This window comes from Pezoporus flaviventris, unplaced genomic scaffold, assembly GCF_033815535.1.
Source record: "Pezoporus flaviventris isolate CSIRO_AGI_PZ_B2104156 unplaced genomic scaffold, CSIRO_AGI_Pfla_v1 ptg000007l, whole genome shotgun sequence".
Lineage (NCBI taxonomy): Eukaryota > Metazoa > Chordata > Aves > Psittaciformes > Psittacidae > Pezoporus > Pezoporus flaviventris.
In genome coordinates, this window is record NW_026892555.1 from 44,017,321 (window position 1) to 44,035,300 (window position 17,980).

The following is a 17,980-nucleotide window of genomic DNA, read 5'->3' on the forward strand; positions in this document are numbered from 1 at the left end:
TCCAATGATGTATAAGTACAAATGTGATGTAGTTCTTTTTCAATAAAGATGTCTCTGCTGCTTTTGATACTCATGCAATCATAGGATTACTTAGGTTGGAAAAGACATTTAAGATCATTGAGTCACACCACTAACCTAACACTGCCACGTCCACCACTAAACCATGTCCCTGCGTGAATTCGTAGGTGAATTGACAGCATTTCTGTGAAATTCTGCAAAATAAGAACAACTGTGGAAAAAATATTTGGGGAAAACCAAACAAACCGACCCCAAGAACTCACAACAAGTGACATACAAAAGGGATGAACAAGATATTTTCTCTTTTTGTATTTTTGATTTCTGTTAATAGCCACATAGTCAACCAAGTTCGGTGTCCAGGCTAGGTGAAAGTTGAGCAGTAATTAATGAAAAGCATGAATGGATGGCTCCTATCAGAGTAGGCTGCCAAAGCACACCATGGTATTATGGTGAGAGAGTCCAGTGTTCCTTATCTGGTCCATGGCACCACTTCATTGGAGGCTCTGCTGCTGCTCCCTCCTGTGGCCACTGGTCCAGGCAGCCTGGCTCCTGTCACCAGGAATCCAGCAGGGGAAAAAAACCTTTTGCCAAAACCTGATGGCTTCAAATTCTGCCAAACACTTCAAAAAACTTGGTCAGTCTTAGTAAAACTCTGGACTCCAATTTTTTGAGACATTAAAAAAAAAAACAAAAACAACAGGCTAGGTTTTCTCTGAGTTCAGATTATTTTTATTTAAAATTTTAATAAAATGTGAATTTTTAAATGTTAAAATCTGAAGAAAAACTGAAGAGAGTGAACCAAAAATCTGGATATTTTGGATTTTTGAGATACCAGGCAGAACAATTGGATTTGTTTCTTTCTTCTTTTTTTCTTTTTTACTTAATAAAAAAACAAAAAACAAACGACATCTTTTTGCCTTGATAAAATGGATGAAACTCTTAATAGTATTTTTCCATGGCATGGAAAAAAAATGTTTTCTGACACCATTAGCTTAGTCAGTGCTGACTTGCATAATAGCATCTTAGCGACTGTAAAATAACCATCCTCTTTTTGCTATGGATTTTTGCATTTGGAAAGCTTATTCCTGAGCTATAAATAAAGGAAGATGAAAATACACTTGAGCTTTTGGAAGCACTGAAGAGCCATATTTTTGGCCAATTCAAATCCGTGTACCTCTGCGTTTTTTATGCCAACTGAGCACATGGTCAAACGTCTGCCTAGTCATATTGACTTAATTTTTGAAGCCTTCATCTACATAATCAGTTTTCAGATTTTAAAATGGATGTCATTTTGGTGTGTAGTCTTAGTTTTCTAAAGGCAAGAAACTGCAAGATACCATCTTTAAAAAAGGAGCACTTTCAGTGCTTTGGTGGAGGATCCAGTCAAAGTGAAACTGCATTATTACATTATATCTATGTAGAAATAGTAGTTATTTGCTGAAATAAATAATTAGTGATTGATAATACTGATTAATACTTAGTGAAAGGCCTGGTATCTATAACATCCTTTAAATTTTGTTATTTTTGAAACTGTTTAAAAAGAACATTCCTACTGCAAAAGTTTGTGCAGTTTGTACAGAAATAAAGTTACAGGATGAATTTCATGGGTTTGTACACACAGTGTGCAAGTATTTTCCTTTGACCTTTTACTTTAAAGGAAAGTCAAATGTCACTTGTAAAACCTTCAGATACATTTAGTTTTCTTCCAAATAAAAAGTTGATTATGTGATGAGATGAAATTGTCTGTTTACCCTATATTAGGGTCTGATGTATATCATTTTATGTAGAAGAGCCATTGACCTTAATGAGTAAAGCTTCAGTACATTCTGAAACAGCCAGCATTTTTGTCAATTAATCCAGGTTAGATTGATTCATTATTTTAGGCCTGTATTTCATACTCTTATGTTAAGCTTCCTTCAATTTAATACTACATTATCTTGAACATCACCTGTGGGTTTGAAGTGTGATTAGCTGACTTTAAAATGAGAATGGATTAAAATAAATGAGATGGTGTTTCTTAATAATAAATTGTGCCTACTGCTGTATTCTTCAAATGAAGGAACTTAGTTATAAAAGTTCAGATAGACTAAAAATAATGATTCTGTCATCCTTTAATGAATAGAGATCTTTCTGTGCATTTCTGTGAAGGGAGGGACATGTATGAGCTCTAAGGAGGGGGACTGTGCCTGATTTTGTCTTATGTTAGCAAAGTTATAAAAATTAAAACTCTTTTCTTATGTTAAGCAAAGTTACACAAATTAAAACTTTGACAGAGATCAGAGATTTCATCAACATCCTTGTAGCAGATCTGCTGGCTGAGACCAGGCTTTCTGAGTCATCAGAGAAGCTGTTTGAGCATGTACTTTCAGAGTATAAGCCATGCGATCAGACCACATTAGCTTTAATTGTCTCTAGATTGAGACCCTCAGCTTTCTCCATTTAAGCACCAAAGGTAGTTTTAAATATGATTTTTACAACAAAAATAAGTTTTCAAATTCCACATGCTGTTGTAGAACTGTTCCCTTTCCTTGCCATTATTCTAGTCATGTATCCTTACAATGGCTTATCTTAAAATAACACTGATGTAAAGCACCCAATGCATTTCACAGTCATCATGGATGTAACTGGAGTGGAACGAAGGATGGAGACAAGGTCAAAAAGCTAGATTTTTCTTCCTTTTGAAATCAATGAGGTTTTTACATTTACTTCATTAAAAATCTATTGCCTTGTTCTGAGTGCCTTGGAATAATCAAACTTTTATGTTGAGTTTGAACACTTTGAATGTAATTTTACTGCCTGTGTGCAAATGTGAAGCACAGAGAGGTGCTCTTTCAAGTGCAGCAAATTCCTTCCTTTCTACTTGTGAGTGCTGAATGTAGACCTGACTCAAGCACTAATCCATGAGCCCATTACTTTAGGGGAGGTCAATGTCTGTGAATTCAGGGCATTTCCAGTCACTTTGAAGCCTCAAGATGGAGCGTTTGTCAGCTATCTTGCTGTTTTCCTTCAAATCCCATTAACTAATGGAAAATATTGCCACATATGAAAAGGTCAGAACAGAATTTAGCCTTTACTTTCAAGGAGATAAAGTGTTGAAGGGTAGTCTGAGCTGAAGGGGAAGGGCTTTTGTTATTTTCTTTTTTCTTACTTGACACTTATTAATGCTGGTTCTCTTTTAGAAAGCAGGTGATGAAGTGGACGTAATACTGTTGGGCAACAAGTGCGATAAGGAGTCAGAACGTGTAGTTCCAAAACAGAAAGGAGAAAAGGTATCACTGGTACTTTCTTTGGGTTCTCCTGAGTATCTCAGTATGTGACTGTGAGCTGTTACACTGAAAAATGCAAAAAGCTCCTGAATTCTAAATATTCCATTAGGAATTGCTCCAGAAGAACAGTTGCAGAGTTTTTGAGTATTGGGTTTGTTTTTTTTTTTGTTAACGTATAAACAGAAATGCATTACGTAACTCTTAGCTGATCTCTTTAGAACACTGGTTTTTATTTTAAAGGCTAAAATGTACTTTAAAAGTTATAGGTGTTACAATAGAAATATCACATTTTGAATTGAAACTATTTTAGAGTCTGCATACTAAGTGCAGAATACTAAATGCAATGATAATACAATCTGCGTAATTTTTCTGGTACCACCCATCAATAATTTTTTTTTGCTATAGCCTGACCGTAAGGAACTATTCTACTGGCCTGTGCACCGTGATCTGCATGGTCTGTGAAGAAACTTAAATATTACTGGATATTTAAGTACATTTAGGGGACATTCAGCTCCTATAGATCTGTGTATGGTGTCACAGAGCTGAGACTATAATGTAGTTTATACCTGCTGACCATGTGCAGGGGAAGAACTGGTGTTAATTAAAGGTGATGGCAAATTACTCTCACTGAGAACCAGTGAGGAAATCCAGGAGACATGCTATGGCAAGAGAGCATGTCCTATATACCAGTGACTTTTGCAACTGCAAACTGTATGCATCTGTTGTCTGGAACTTGGAATGAACCCTTCTATTATGCTTTCAGGCATGGTGAGTCAGGCAGGACATTTGTGTGTAAAGAAAAGAACACTGATAATTTCTTGCCAATTATATAATCCCAGATTAGGGAACTTTAAAAAATACCTTTTCAACAGCATTACAGATAGAAACTTCTGCAAATTCACTGTTTGTATGCAAGATCTTTCACTGGTAATGTACTGTATCTGTGTGCAAGGAATAAGGTTGCTGAAAAATAACATGTATTCTCACTCAATGCACTGTCAGAAATCTAAAGAGTCACTGGATGCATATGCACAAGAGGGCAGTAGCAGGGTTTTGCATGTGGTATTAACCATGACATTTTCTGACATCTTAGTATTTAACCATGCAATCAAAAAATCTCTTAATGTAGTATTTTTTCCAGAAACAAATCATTACCTCCTCACCAATTCTTTTAACATTCAGATTCTTGCAGAGAAGACCCCCTAGATTCCCTGGGAACCTTATCCTCTATATTGGCATTTGTTTAACAATCTGTCATAAGTGAGTGGACATCATATACCACTTTATAGACTAATTTAATGCTGAGAATATTTTTTTGGTTGATTTGTTTTGTAATTATATAATTTTGATCACTCAAATTGATATGTTTAACACTATGAAGCATTTTCTTGTATTAATAGCTTTTTATTCACTGTGACAAAAGTTCGCACTCAACCTGCCCCCCCCCCCCCCCCCCAAGAATAACATAATCTTTTTTCTCTGAAAAATAAACAAAAATGTTGAAGGATATATGACTTGGTAGAATGTGACCAGTTTTCTCTTACCAAATCTTTCTAACAGAAAGAGGCAAGTAAAATATTTTTCCTCTTTTCTTCTTTTTTTGTTTGCTTCCGCTGTCTTTATGTGCCTGACTTCAAAGCTGATTCTCCAGGTACAATAAAAATGAAAAAAAAAAACCAACAACCCAACATTCTGCAGAGTTCTGGGAATATTTCAGATACATCTCTTTGATTCAAGACTTAAGAAATCATAGCAACACTTTGCTAGGCAGTGGTATATTTTGAGTTAAAGGAAATTAACAACTGGAATTAAATTTCACCTTGAAAGAGATACTGGCATTACATACTTTGTTATTGTAAGATACGAGCTTATTTCACTCAAGATACCCAAACTGTTCTCAAGGATAGTACAAAATAACATTTCCCAGTGGCGTAATTCTCATAGGTTTGTAAATGTATTTAGATATTTTATTTATGGATTTATTCAAGATGCTACTGAAGGCAAAAAAAAAGTAATTCCTTGAATGTGCCTTTCCAGTTTTTTTATAAGAGGGAGTAGTCAAGCTTTGTTCCTACTTCCAGCTGCTTTAACACTGGACTGATGTTTTTTTTTTTCAATTTAGCTAAATTTTTAGAGGACTTGCTTGCCACAGTATTTGCCAGTATGCAAGGTGAATTGCAATAATACATACACTAATCTTCTTTGACCAATAGTGTGCACATACAGAGAAAGCAGGGATACATTGATGAGTGCAGTAGGCAATATAGTAACATGATACAGAGAAGGTTAAAGTACTCAAGGTTTTTATTTGATTTGATATTTGTTTTGCATTGGTCTTCAGATTGAGCTTGCTCCCAGACCTCTGCGTATACTGGCATGGTTTGGGGAGGAGCAAGTCAGCCAGCAGTGGAAAAGGACTGGATTAGAAACTGCTTAGGAAAGTTGGATGCATCCATGGACATGATAAAGTTCACCCAATTGTGCTGAAAGAGCTGGTCAATGTGATTTGGGCCACTGTCAGACAACTCTGAAAAAGCATGGTGGTTGGGAAGGATCCCTGTTGACTAGAAAGGTGCCAGCAGGACACATACCTTTAAAAAAGGCAAGGAAGAGGTTTCAGGGAACTGTAGTCAGTCAGCCTTGCTTCAGTAAGTGGAAGGATTTTGGAGTTTGTTGTCTTTAGATCCAAGGATGTAAAGGACGTGAAGACAATATGGAATGGTCAACAGAGGGTAAATTAGAATCATAGAATGGTTAGGATTGAAAAGTACCTTAAGATCATCTGGTTCCAACCCCCCTGCCGTGGGCAGGGACACCTTCCATTAGACCAGGTTGCTCAAAGCCCCATCCAGCCTGGCCTTGAACACTTGCAGGGATGGAGCACTCACAACTTCCTTGGACAGCCTGTTCCAGTGCCCCTCCACTCTCTCCTGTTTAAGTTTGAACCCATTACCTTTTGCTCTGTCATTACAGTCCCTAAATGTGGCTTCGACATGCTGTTTGCCTGCTGTGATGCCAAGACATAACTGCGTGGACAAGGCAATAGTGGTGGTTGTGATGTATCTTGAATTTAGTCAGGTTTTTGTCATCCTCGCCCATGGCATCCTCACTTGGAAGCTAGAAGCTGTGGGCTGAAAAAGTGGACTGAAAATTGGCTGGACATCCAGAGGTGAAGGGCAGTGATCAAAGGCAGTGTGTCTGGTTGGTAGGTAGTCATGAGCAGAATACATCAGGGGTGTGTAGTGCGGCTCACATTGTTCAACATCTTTATCAGTGATCTGGCTGATGATACAAGGAGATTTGCACATGACATGAGGTTAAGGGGTATGACATACGAATGGGAGAACACCAATTCTGTGGGACCTTGGTAAACATGAGAACCGGGCCAACAGAAACATGAAATTCAATAAGAAAGACAAAGATTTACACCTGGGATGGAGTAATCCCAGGCATGAATCACTGCCCTACTGCAAAGGATTTGTGGGTTAAGGTGAAGACCAATCTTGAATATAAGTTGAAAGTGTTCTCTCATTGATTAAAAGTATGCTGGGCTACATTAGAAGGGTAATGGATGTTAGATCTGGGAAGATTATTACCCCTCTAGTGCTGGCAAGGCCATATGGAATATTTTGTCCAGCTTTGGCTCTCCTATTTCAAGAAGGGTGTTATTTTTCCAAATTATTTCTGATTCTGTGATTAAAATGGTTTGTGTTGATCAAAATTTGTACATAGGTAGCCTCTAGGAATCTGTTACATGTCACAAGAAAGACAAAAGCTGTATGTAGTAGTAGATTCTGTGTACTTTGTAAGCTGCAAACCAGTCTTCTCCAGTTTATTAACTCAGTATTTTTTATTGTCTGTATTTTTCATTATGAACCATTATGCATCATTTTGCATTTACACTTGCCAATAGTCAAATGATATTAACTTTTTGTAACAAGTTGCTGCAGTACTGAAAACTGTATTAGCAGCCAGCTCAAGTTTCAGAATCCCTTATGAAACTGTCTTAACAAACAGTCCAGAATCATAGGGTGTTTGGGTTGGAAGACCTTAAAGATCATCTGGTTCAAACTGCCCTACTGTGGACAGGAGCACCTCACACTAGACCAGGTTGCTCAAAGCCCTGTCCAACCTGGCCTTGAACACTTACAGGAATGGGGCTTCTCTGGGCATCTCCAGTGCCTCATCTTTATTTTGAAAATTACATTTTCTCATAGCGTTTTGGAAAAGAAGCCATTTTGCTTACTATTTTTTCTACTAATATAATCGTTATTCTATTTTGACTAAAATTCTTGTACCTTCATGCCTCATTTTGGAATTTTTGTAAAGCATTGATTTCTTACTTCTAGAGTTCATTGAAAGCAAACATAACTGCCAACATTAGACTTTTTATCTTAATGGAGAGCCTGCCAAATAAATCATTAAACAGTGAGTAATTATAGGATTTTTTTATACATTATAAGCAGTATTTTCTTTGCCTGGGATCATCTTCTCCAGATGTATACCAACAAGAGATCCATTGCAAAGGGAATAAATAGACTCTCCCACTATGTTTTTTCTGGCAGATAGTATTCCCACCTTGCCCCCCTCCCTTGGCCAGTGATGCAACTTTTTTTTCTCCATGTATTTAACTGTATAAATTAGAAAAGGTTTAGGACCTTAAAAAGCTATGAATTTTGTTGTGGGTTTTGCAGTTTTCTTTGTTTGATTTGGTTTGGGTTTTTTCCCTCATGCCAACATATCTCTAAGCTATCTGTAAGGGAAATACACTGGAAATGAGAGAACGAGTAAATTAAATAAAATGAAGCCATGTAAAGTCTGTGCTGACCTTTTCTTCCAAGTATTTTTTCTCTTCCCCTATTTTTGCATTTGTATCTGGTTTTGCTTGCTATTATCTCTGTGATTCTCTCCCTCTGGTAAAAAGGAGCATCTCTTTTTCATACTTCATCACACCTCTTTTTCTACAGTTTTTGTCACATTTTTATCTATACTTTTCTGCACATACTCCGTCAGTTTCCTCCAAATAATTGCCTAGGAGACAGTTCATTTTCCGAAGAAATCAAAACATTGAGAACAGATCCACTAGAGTTTATTCTTCTTACTTACAGGTAAAAGATATGTTTAAAAAGCTGGTTTGAAAGTTGAGAAATTTAAGAAGAGTGTTTTAAGACTTACCCAAAATTTATAAACTGAGGATGAATATAGAGTACTTTACTGAGCTGACATATACTTAATCAGTGTTTATATAGCGTCTTAGAAGCTGTCAGAACTCCTCTATATCTCTTGCTATTAGTATTAGGAAGTGTTTTGTTTTCCTAAAGAGTGTTCATCCCATTGCCTACATTTGTTTTTCAGCTTGCTTGGGAACATGGAATACCCTTTTTTGAAACCAGTGCTAAAGATAATGTGAACATTGAGGAAGCATTCTCAGTCTTAACTAAGTACATACTGGAAAAGGTAGGCTTCTATTCTGAGTAGAAAGAAAATGGAAGATTTTTCTTGACAGGCTAGCAAAGCACAGCCAGTGCTGGTTTTGCATTATGGAGTTAATCTTTTGGGGGGATTTGCTAGGTATAGACATGCAAAGGAGAAATGTTCAGGAGAAGAATTACGGGAGAGTAACAGACTAGGGAAATAGGTGAAATAAAGTTCAGAGGAAAGGTGAAATTTCATGAAAGTTGCATTTGTGGCTTTCTTTTCCACACTTTTCTTCAAGGGAGAGGTTAACAGCTGTAGAGTAGTTCCACTTCTGTGCCAGGAAGATTCCTTTTTCCTCTAGGTTTCTGCAGAATATTCACACTGTGAAGATGATGCATGCTGATGGAATGAGCAGAACTTGCATGCTCAGCAATCAAATGTTTTATGCGAAGTTCATAGCTGTTTGTTTGGATGATTTACGCTAGTGCTTTTGAAATTATTGGGACCTGAAAATTTGAGTTAATTAGTGGTAGAATCAATATTGTAGCTGTCAGAATCAGCATGCCTAACTACCTTGAGTGTGTTGGCTTAAAGGTCCTTACTCCTCAGAGTTGCAATACTTTTGTAGGTCTGAATTATTGTTCATTAGCACTGGAAATGTTTTGCATTGCAATTTATTTTTAGACAGTAGAATATTATTTTAGACATTAATGGATGTTCTTCATGCAATGCATTATCATTGCCATTCATCACCAATATTAGTTATACGAAACTAACCTTCCATTCCGAATACTCTTGAAGTCATAATAAAGATAAATGAGCAAAATTACTGACAAAGTCACAAGTTGCAGTGTTTTGATTAAGTAGCCGTAGGGGATGGTCAGAATAATACCTTGGGGTTGGACTGCTTCTAAATCAAGGTCCTGTCATATTATTCAATAACATAAACTGTAGTTGTTTATTTTGGGGGAGGAAAAACGTTAACAAAAAAGGCTTCTGATTTCTTTAGCATGAAAATGAAGCTCAACAGCTCAACAGTCAAATATCATTTAGACCAGGAGGATAATGGCAGGTCCCTTGAATAGCTGGCAAAAAATCTCAAATAAGTTAACTCTGATTTTCTTGTAAATGAAAAAGACATTGTCTACTGTAAACAGAGAATATATTTGTTAGTATGAAACATGAATACTACAAAACAATGGCTATTATCATAACTGCTGCAAAGACAAATACGGGTGAAATGAGCATTCCTGCACAGTGTGTTTGGTAAGATCTGAGAGAATTCTCTGCAGCATGCAGAAATCATGTTTGGATATTTCTCACAGTAAGATTCCCTGCACTTATTTTACTTTAAGTAGAAATATAGTATTCCTACTCATCTTCATGAAAATTCATGGGGTTTGTATTGTGGACATGCAAACGAATTCAGACCACGTTGAAAACGTTATACCACTGCTTGGCTTTAATTAGAACTGCTTGAGAATACAGGTGTACACTCTGCTTGCATGTATGTGCCTGACCAATTTTATGGAAAATATGTCAATGAGAATTTTTAAATTTGTAAGTAGTAACATTTCACTTCATCCAGAAATGTTTGTAATCCCTGATGGGGCATCACATACCATTACTTTGGCATAGAATTTGCCATTTTTAGTGAAATGCATTTGGTGATTTAAACAAAAACTCCCGTAGCCCAGTTGGTTTTGCCACTGGCCTGATAGAGTTCACAGTAAAAAAAATTAACCTACCACGCAGTTTCATCATGTTTTTCAGGTTCGACAAAATAATTTGCTTGTTCACAAAACTGTGAAATCTGAATGTAGTACTTGAATTTTAACCTCCTTTAACTGATGGCATTTTGGAGAAGGGAAAATGCAGGAGGAAGTGTAACTAGTAGCTGTGAAAATTGACATGAGAGATGCCAGTCTGAGATCACTTCAGTCATGCAACCATTCTGTAGTGTTAAAATGTGTACTTGCTGATTGTAAAAAGGAGATACAGCTTTGCACAGCATTTTGGCCCAAGACACCTATGTCTGAGGCAGCAGGATATCGGTCCTCCCTTAATTCTGCAATAGGACCACCTGTCCCAGACTGATGAGATACTTCAGTGGAAGTACCACACAGGAAACTCATTTTAAGGAACTCCATAGAGAAGTCTTATGGCCATGCTATTGGGAAGTATGTGGAGGTCATTCAGAATTAAGATAGACAGGCAGGGCAGGTTGGCAGGCAGTATAGCATTTTCAGATGCATTGCAGTAGGCTGTATGAAGCTGAGGAAATCTAGGATTTTGTTATATACTCTCTTATTCACCATCTATTATGGACATTTCTTCATTGACTAAATCTACGGAAAACCCTCCTGTAGATGGGAAGCATCAATTTCTGGAGTTACAGGGCTCATACAGAAATAAAGAGCTTCTTGACTCTCATGATATGTAGAACAAGTAGTGGTTCAGTGGAGGATTGGGAAAAAACACATTAAAATGGGTCAGACATTAAAAAAAGAAGAAAAAGGTCAAGCTTCTATTGTCATTATTGTGTGCTGCATTTTCCTATCTTCTTTTGTGCTGGGCTTAAGGAAGAGAGAAAACTTTATACACCAGTGATTCAGGTAACTAAAGCACTGCTTGACCTTTCAGATGTTTATAATCTCAGCCATTATATGCGGGGTCTCAATCCTACCGCTCTAATTTACATGGGTAGTCTCATTAAAACAATCAGACGTTATTTGACAGCTTTACATTGGTAACAGCTAAGGAGTCATGACATAATTTTTAGAATTTCAAACCAATCAGTTCATAATAAGTGATTTGATTGTGTTCAAAATGCTGCAGTGGAAATGAATGTTAATGACACTGCTTACTCCAGAGGCTTGCTTAGACATGTTGACAAATAACAACAGTATTTTATTTATTCACAATTCTAATGAGTCTCAGATATGCCTAAACCTGTTCATTAATAGACTGTAGCGGCTCCTTAACAATGCTTCTGGCTGCCAGTGAGCTATTTGTTCTTGTGAGTCAGTCCTCAAAAAACCGACTAAAATCCCCCAGAATACCACCCAGAATGCAGTTAGTATTTGCACTTTGTGTTGTCTGGTTCCATGGCTGATGAGTAGTACTCTTCTCAGCTAGCTTTTTAAAAAACTATGACAAGCCTTTGTATTTTTGTCTTTGTGGGTGTGGTGGTTGGTATTTTTCTAAACTAGGAGCAGAAGGAGGGAAACTGTGATCAAAAAGGGGGAAAACCAGAACTTTTTTGTCCTTTTCTGAAGACTGCTATGAAACAAACCAAAACTTACGTTCTGCCTACCTCCGAAGAGATTGACTATTAAGATTATTTTAATACACTATTATATAAACATGGATCTGCTGAGCGAGAACAGTCGAAATCCATTTAAGACCTTGCCCTATGCTTTTGAGAGTAACATTTAATGTTTAACAGATGGATGTCATTTGAGATGAACATTCAGAAGTAGCAGGCCTCAGTTCTGTTCTCCCTTCATCTCACTGCCTTCCTTTCCTATGGCAACAAGATTTTTGAGATTACACTATGTACCCCATTCATTTGCTCCTAAAGCACCTTTGGAACTTGCTAGCTGATTTTAAACAGATTTGACGGGTCAAACTAAAAGATAATTAAGCTCCCAAGGAGTTCCTTGAGAAGAAGGTGCTGAGTGCAGGGGAAGCAGGGTAGTCTGCCGAAGGAAATTCACCAGCATTAGCTCATACAGTATTACAGAGGAAGACTGAAAATTGCTTCAACCAGCCATTCCAGCTGAGTTTGCATGACAGATATCAAATTTAATTCACTGCAAGACCAAAATCCATAGGAAATCAGATTTCATTATTGCCAAGGTTCATGGAATTATTAGTTTGTCCAAAAGATTCCTCTGTCTCCAGCAGTGCACATTTAGTGTTTATTATCCTCAGTTATGCATGGAGCCCCATGCTTTATTTGCCCTTTATTTATCTTATACTGACCACAGTATATTAATTTCTTCATGAGGTTTTTCATAAAGCTCATCATACTGTATTTTAGATTTTTAGCTTCATCTTCTTAGTAACATTAGGTAGGATGTTCAGCATTGCACACATGGGAACCAAGGTGCAGAGATTAAAGCAAAGCGAATGAAGTACTGGTGCAACATAGTGCATAATTTAACTACACTATCTCATTTAATTAAAAAAAATGGTCTGTTTTGGACATTGAATGAGCCAGATATTCTTCTGGAAACAGTATTATATAATTAGGTAGTGTAGATCAAAACTTAATCACAATGTGTGAGTATAGGGGTTGCATCTCCGCATGTAAATATAGCCAACCGAAATTTACATGACTGGTCGAGTTATCTAGAATCATCTCTATCCAATGGAAAGAGAGCTATGTTTTTAGGATAAAATTTTGTTTTCGAGGTGCCTTTCTCTCACTATCTCACCAGTCTCTAAAACTGATTATAGAGGACTCCATTTCTCAGCCTATATGGTTTCATATGATTAAAATTAAATAAACTCCAGGAGACCAAAGAATGTTACACACTTGACTTACTTCTGGCATTTGTTGCTTTCTGCAAGATCTTGACTTTGAAGCTGAGATTTCTCTTTTAAATAGGGGTTTTGAGGTGCAACTATATTAATCCCTGCATAGATGATCTGTTGAGGAACCTTAGAGTAACAGCAAAACTGTCTTCTCAAGTTTGTGAAATAACTAGTTGCAGTACAACACTGTTACAGTCTATACGGTAGTAACAGAAGAGGGGGATAGATACCCACACTTTGCCATTGGGTTAGATGGTTTAGACATTTTGGAATAGCAGGCGTTGGGAGCTAGGACTTCATCCCCATTTCTTGAGGAAGGTGGTCTGCAGCAGTTAGATCCTGCTGTGCCTGACCCCGATTCCTCTCCTGCTCCTGTCTCTGTAACCCTAAAGATTACTTTACCTACTAATACATCCATACCTCTTGTTTGATACTGCTTGTGCTCTGTCCTACCCATTCCTGTTGCGAGAGGAGAGTCCTGGATTTTGAACAAGTACTTTGAATTACAGAATACGGGGAAAATACACATCAAGAAAATGGCAGGACTCATCTTAGTATCAGCTCTCTCTACTGGCAGTTCAGGCACAATAGTTATGTGAACTTAGAATCATAGAATCATAGAATAATTAGGGTTGGAAAGGACCTTAAGATCATCTAGTCCCAACCCCCCTGCCGTGGGAGGGACACCTTACGCTAAATCATATCACCCAAGGCCTCGTCCAACCTGGCCTTGAACACTGCCAGAGATGGAGCATTCACAACCTCCCTGGGCAACCCATTCCAGTGCCTCACCACCCTAACAGGAAAGAATTTCCTCCTTATGTCCAATCTAAACTTCCCCTGTTTAAGTTTTAACCCGTTACCCCTTGTCCTATCACTACAGTCTCTAATGAAGAGTCCCTCCCCAGCATCCCTATAGGCCCCCTTCAGATACTTGGTTGCATGAAGTTCTGTGCCATGCTTAGCCAGTCTTTGCCAATTATCACTGTTAAAGAGCAAGAAAATTATTGTGGTGGTGATGTATGATCATTTTGTCACTAGAGAGAAGAATAATCCTCAGAATTTAAAGATGCTATAAATAATAATAACTTTAGTTACAGTCCCTTCTGTTTCTCTAAAGCTCTTAATTTTCCAGCAAGCACTCCAGATCTGACTTTGATTGGAGACATAGAAATGGATAGAGTAAAATCTTGTAATTCTTGCAAACCCCACCTCCAAATTAACAAAACCAGTATAGAAATACCAATAACTGGTGCTAGCATAGGTGAATGCACGTTGGTATGGCACTGCAAATCTGAGCAGGTTTTAGCAAGGAATAGGCAGCTGATCTTAATGAAGATTTCTAAACTTACCTTATTAGAAGCCTATTAAAGAGTTTTCCTTATTTTCTATGACATTTCCCTTTGCATACCAGCTTAGCTTTCTTTCCCTGATTAAAGGAAAAAAATTGCCAAAAACATTTGGGATCTCAGCCATCTCATGATAATTCCTGTGTCTAGAAGTTAGGTATCTATTGGACAACAGTGGTACAAACTCTGCTTAGAGCTAGGGAGGGGGAAGAGCAGGAAGCCTAAAACTGGCTTGAACCAGATGCCTGCCTGTTAGGTGAGACGTGTCTGCTGTGCTATTGAACAGGAAAAACTAGTATTTGATAGCAGGAAGTTTCAATGACTGACTAAAATCACTGCAGGGTAGAGCGGTATCTGTGTCTGTGTTGGTATTTTCAAAACCCACTTTGCCCAAGATGCCAAAGTGGAAACTCAAGCTTCTTGGTACCACTTTGGTTCTTCTCACCTTTTCAGTTTTCTTCTGTTTTTGGCTAGCTTGTTGAGGAGTGAGTTACAACAGGCTGAGCTGAAATGTGAGCTGGAAGGGTTAGTGTTCATGGAACCTTGAAGAAGGAATGCTGCCTGCCTTGTTCTCACAGGTGGGAGAGATTTGCATACCTCCCTGCTGTAATTTCAGGAGAGGAGGGTGCCCCACCTCTCCCAATGCTTGGCTGAAGTTGAGCATTATGTGGAATTGCTTGATCTTTGTTTCAGTACTTCATGCAAGGACTCATGGGACTCATGGGACTCAACCCATCTATATGGGTTATGAATGCACACTTTTTAAATGTGTGTATAGCACATTTGCATAAATGAAGCCAAGCCCCTATTTGCTTGATGAAGATCATGTATGGAGTAGTCTTATCAAACAGAAGTGATTCTTAAAGTCCTCAACTTTTAAATAGTTTTAAAACAAACTGTTACTTCTTAATTTGTGGAACAGTGGTTCTTGTCTTTCTGTCCTGGCTAATTCATTGATTAACTGCTATCAGATAATGATTTTGCAGAGTATATGAGCCATCTCATTGGCAAATATATTTCACCATTCTTAATCAGTTACAGCACTGAGGATCCTTGCTAACAATACATGAACAGCTTACCACCCATAAGTACTATGAAGTAATAAACTTTTTGCAAATGCTCATCTTCAGTGTTTAAGGAACATGCAAGTTTCTCCCCTTTAACTGAAACATGAAATCAGGTATAACCTGCTACATGTTCAAATTGCCTGTTTCCTCTAAAGTTAAGTAAGCGAAGCCTGAATCCTGAAATTGTTCAAACAGGGATTTTTCTAGAACTGTTTAACTACTTAAACTGGATTTTTTTCTTCTGAAGAAAAAGCATTTGTGAAACAAAACCTACTTAGTTTATGTCCACAGTATTCAATGCTTAGTGTTATTTCCTGGTCTCAACAGAGTGATTATAAATTTCTTATCATACCACTGTTTTCCCAAACTTCACCCCTTCCCCAGAACCTTGTATCTGAACCAGAGTTATGTCTTGTTTCTTGAGATGACAGGGTTATGCATGTGTCCTTTTCAGTCTGCCTTGTTCCCTCTTTTAGCAAGTTCTTCATACTTTATTGTCTATGCCTGAAGACTATGGAATGCTGTCTCCACCTAGCACAAATCAGAATGGCTAATGCCTGTACTCAGGCACCTCACACAACTGTGTAAAAAAAATAAAGCAGAAGTTATGAAGCTGTGTGTTGGAATTTGTGTGAACTCACAGGGGTAATAAAAATGTTATGTCTGTTGGTATTTGTCACTCCAACAAAAAAAGCATGTTCACATGCTATATTTCTTCATACATGATGTATATGTGACTAACAACATAATTCCTAAAATCACTAAGCCACAGTCTTCCAGTGCCCTAGAGTCAGAATAATAAGTGTTAATAATTTTACTGGTGACAGCTTCAGTGTCCATCATGAGGATTACACACTGCAATACCTTTCCTACTCTTTGCTCCTGCCTCTATCTAGCCCTTCCCACTCCTTCCCAGGTATTTAATTTTCTCCCCCAAGCAGGGCACACTGTGGCAGCCTCCATGGGTCCCTGCAGCCCCAGAGAGGAACAGGCTCAGCCACTCTCTTCATGGGGATGGCCCTGACACAGGGTAGATAGCACGCTGGAAGAGCTAAAGCTATGGCTACAGAAGGATAAAGGCAACAAATTTCATGATGCTTTTCCAGAATTTTAGGTAGCATTAAATATTCTCAGCCAAAGGCATGAGGCTTATTGTAAGATGGAGAAACCTTTTGTATTCCCCTTGTTCTGATTCAGATGAGTAATTTTAGGTGAGCTGTTCTGAATGTAGTCAATGTTCAACTACCCTGTGGCATTCTAGGTCTAAGTTTTCAATTCTGAATAATGATTAGAATTGTACTACATGATACCGTTTTTTTCCCCCACTCTTCCTTTTTCCCCTGTGCCTTGAAATTCATGCATCCCAGCTTAGATAGCTGTCCTCTCTGGAAGCTTCTCTTTATTGTCAGAAATGGTTGTTTATGGCTGTTGGGTTTGGGTTTAGAGGAATGTGGTGAATCCAGTGGTTGCACTTACTTCTCTGTTTACCATTACATACTTGGTAAACCTGCCAAGATGCAGGGAGAAGAATGGCAAGTAGAGAAGTTAGGACTCTTTGTTTTTTCCTAGGCATGTGACAATATTCCCTATGCCTCTGTGCCCAAGTTCAGGGTTCAGTGTTCATAGTACTAGAGTACAAGATTGCAACACGTACTGTATTGCACAACTGGCTTTGATTGTTCTGTGTTTGATTGTGTCCTTCTGGTCCGCACAAATTATCCGGTTGAGTTTAGTGCTGAAAGCAAATGTCCTGCCTGTGCGGATTTTTTTTTTATTTTCTTTTTAATCTGCTTTTGCAATCAGTACATCAATTTTTTACAAGGGTGGGGTGCTATTTTGAGAGTTTATCTTGGTAAAGTCTGAGTTGCTTCCATTTGGGGGTATTCCTTGTTATTAAATAGAAGCAAGGAAACAGAATGTTAGTGAATTTCACACAGCAAGTTAACATCCTTTAAAGCAATTAATAGCCTGTGCCTTTTTTAATGGGTACTGATTTTCTATATTTTGCTATTCTTTTCAACTGGATATTTACACCTCATGCTCAAAACCGTCAAAGATTAGGGTACTTAACTGCAAATTAGTGAAAATTGGTGTAGTCAGCAGAAGAACCTGTCCATCTAGAACCATTCACGTGAGTAAAGATTTACAGGATCAGTTCATATTATCTGCAGTGTCTCCTCAAAAGACAGTTTCTATCATCTGTCACCTTCAGGGTTAGGAGAGATGTTTGACCCAGTGACTCCCCCGAAATCTTTTATGTTTTAATATATGTGAAATTTAAAGCTTTTTAACTGTGTTCTAGTTATCTTAATTGTTTGCT

The 17,980-nt window shown here is 37.8% G+C and overlaps 1 protein-coding gene across 3 annotated transcripts in view; it reads left to right on the top strand.

Moving 5' to 3' along the window:
* The window catches only part of LOC133266882 (ras-related protein Rab-10-like), a 31,667-nt gene that overhangs the window by 13,244 nt on the left and 443 nt on the right, over nucleotides 1-17,980 (top strand). The window contains exons 4-5 of one of the 3 annotated variants that reach the window (XM_061448579.1): nucleotides 3,198-3,287; nucleotides 8,640-8,741. In XM_061448579.1, the coding sequence (XP_061304563.1) occupies nucleotides 3,198-3,287; nucleotides 8,640-8,741 (192 nt within the window). The remainder of the gene's footprint in view (nucleotides 1-3,197; nucleotides 3,288-8,639; nucleotides 8,742-17,980) is intronic. The other 2 variants (XM_061448581.1, XM_061448580.1) reach the window with 2 other exon arrangements.